The 2,419-nt window shown below is 34.0% G+C and overlaps 1 protein-coding gene across 1 annotated transcript in view; it reads left to right on the plus strand.

Moving 5' to 3' along the window:
- trol (terribly reduced optic lobes) overlaps positions 1 to 2,419 on the plus strand; it is a 131,224-nt gene that overhangs the window by 80,983 nt on the left and 47,822 nt on the right. The window contains exon 10 of the mRNA XM_011303637.1: positions 326 to 433. Coding sequence (XP_011301939.1) covers positions 326 to 433 — 108 coding nt within the window. The remainder of the gene's footprint in view (positions 1 to 325; positions 434 to 2,419) is intronic.

The following is a 2,419-nucleotide window of genomic DNA, read 5'->3' on the forward strand; positions in this document are numbered from 1 at the left end:
CTCCTCTAAAAATACTTGATTCTTCTCCCCACGAATAATCAGAAATTGTACTTATGTTAACGATGTAAATTCCTCCTGTTAAAATCACTAAAACCTAATGGAATGAGTTTCACTTGAGTTTTATAGTGGCATTATGGCTCCGAGACCAATTGCCATCGAATCATTTTATTTTGACCCAAAGAGCCATAACTCCAGGCACCACACGATATTGAGATTTCACACTCTACTACACTACATACCACTGCTTTTTATAAACGCGACACCATTTCAATTCAGTTGTTTCTAAATTGGAATAATTCATAGAAAACGTCATTTCTACTTTCAGCCTGCACTCCACACGAATTCCGTTGTAGAAATCATCAGTGCATAGACAACCGATTGCGATGCAATGGTATAGCAGAGTGTCACGATAAATCAGATGAGCTCAACTGCCGTAAGTACTCAACAAACTCTATGTAATGTTTCATGCATATTATTGTGATCATCGGAATTTTCTCTTCTCTCCGGAAGAAAAAAAATCTATAAATTTTCAAAGACTCTGCGCTTTATTCCCAGAAATATTTAACCACAATATGGCATAACAAGTGCTCCATAACAATTTTCCACGGGAAAAGAAAATTCCCAATGGTGCTTGTGTATATTGTAAAGCTTCTCATTCGATTCTTCTCCTAGAAAAATGAAAAAAAAAAATAATAACAGAGCATAACCAGCATTACGCAGATGTCGATCAATGCTCCATACTTTTTTCACATACACGAAAGTATTATTGATAGCCAAGCCCATTGTCGTTATCGGTATATCGATATATCAAGAGCAGTAAGAACTAGTAATAGGTGAAAATAAAAAACAATGTGCAATGTTAAATAGTAAAAATGTAAATGGCCTTTGAAGCTAACATATAATCATTCTCGGTGCATGAACTCACCAGTCACGAGGTCTTAAACTCTTGAAACACTTGAGTTTATAGGTACAACGAGTCGGTACTTCTGTATACATGACTTATACTTGTGGATTCTCAGCATAATGCGTTTAATGCATGTTGTTTCACGCATACCGGGTGTGATTTAAGCATTAGCTAAGCATTACCCATTGAAATTTTCAGTTATCTCGGGCTCTCGTACCAGCCACCGAGCCATCCAATCGTACTATGTTACTAATGTTGTACTACTCTACCAAAGCTCATTATTTATTGTGCTCGAGGGTATTGTGCGTTGTGTTTACACGTGTGTTTGGATCAAAATATAATACAGAGGATGTAGGGGCTTTGCATGACCAAGTATGTGAAGGGAACTAATCGCACGAATCGTGGAGAACCGAAACTTCAAAATGCAAGTCGATTGTTATAGTCGTTAGCAATTAGCGTGCACTTTTCAAAAATTACAGTCGAAATTTCAAGTGAAAAGCGGGAAATTTTACATTTTTAAAATAGAAATTTTCAGAACGATATGTCTTTGCAGAATTATGGATGGACTGCATACTCTGGTAGTTCTCTATTTTCACTTCCACATGCCACTGCCACATCGTGAAAATGTTGGCAATTCAATTTAATTTCATATTAAATTAAAAGGTTTTAAATTTTCTTACTTGTCGTGAAAACCGGATATGAAATGGAATTCTATTTTCTTAATTTTTGCGGTTATTTCGCATCGTATTGATCGTATGAAAATGAGGGATTACTTAAATATTCAAGAATCTGATTCGTCAATAAAGAATTCTAGATAAATTTCATGTCACTCTGTTGATTATATACCGTAGAGGGATGGGTTTTGGGATAGGGATAAGTTAATGGACAGTTAAACAATTGCGCTAATAACTTTCTTGCTAAATCTGTTGCCTAAAAAGTGATGCTGAGAGTTGATTATTTATTAGTTTACGAATCCAATTATGTCTTTTGACATCTATTTTTATTCAATGCATTAAAATTTTGAGCGTTGTCTATTAACTCATTCCCTTTATGCCATTATTATGCCATCCCTTCACGCTAATAATGTTGATAGTAGTATTAAATTACACATTTAGAAATTCCCTCACATTTCTGTGACAATATCCTCTGAATGTTGAATTATGGGAGTTTAAATCGTCATTTTCAATTAACAATGTTCACTAAATTGTTCACTCGTTTTGAAAATTCATGGAAATTTGATTTTTCTTGTTAAACAATTATTAATTCTTCGATCAAAGTTCGAATTTTTAGACTCGAGAAAATTTCACATTACGGACTATTCAATTTTCGATAGATTAAAAATTTAGAGGAGTTATTGCCAGAATTTCCAACGGTTCCAACTTTTTCAGTGATACGTCGACCGAAGCATTGAAAATTATTTCAATAATTAAGAAATAAACTGATTCGTCAGCAGATTGGTCTAAAATAAAAATTTTTCAAACTCAAGATAAAATCCATAATTTGTGAAAGCTTTAC

Source organism: Fopius arisanus, unplaced genomic scaffold, assembly GCF_000806365.1.
Source record: "Fopius arisanus strain USDA-PBARC FA_bdor unplaced genomic scaffold, ASM80636v1 scaffold00032, whole genome shotgun sequence".
NCBI lineage: Eukaryota > Metazoa > Arthropoda > Insecta > Hymenoptera > Braconidae > Fopius > Fopius arisanus.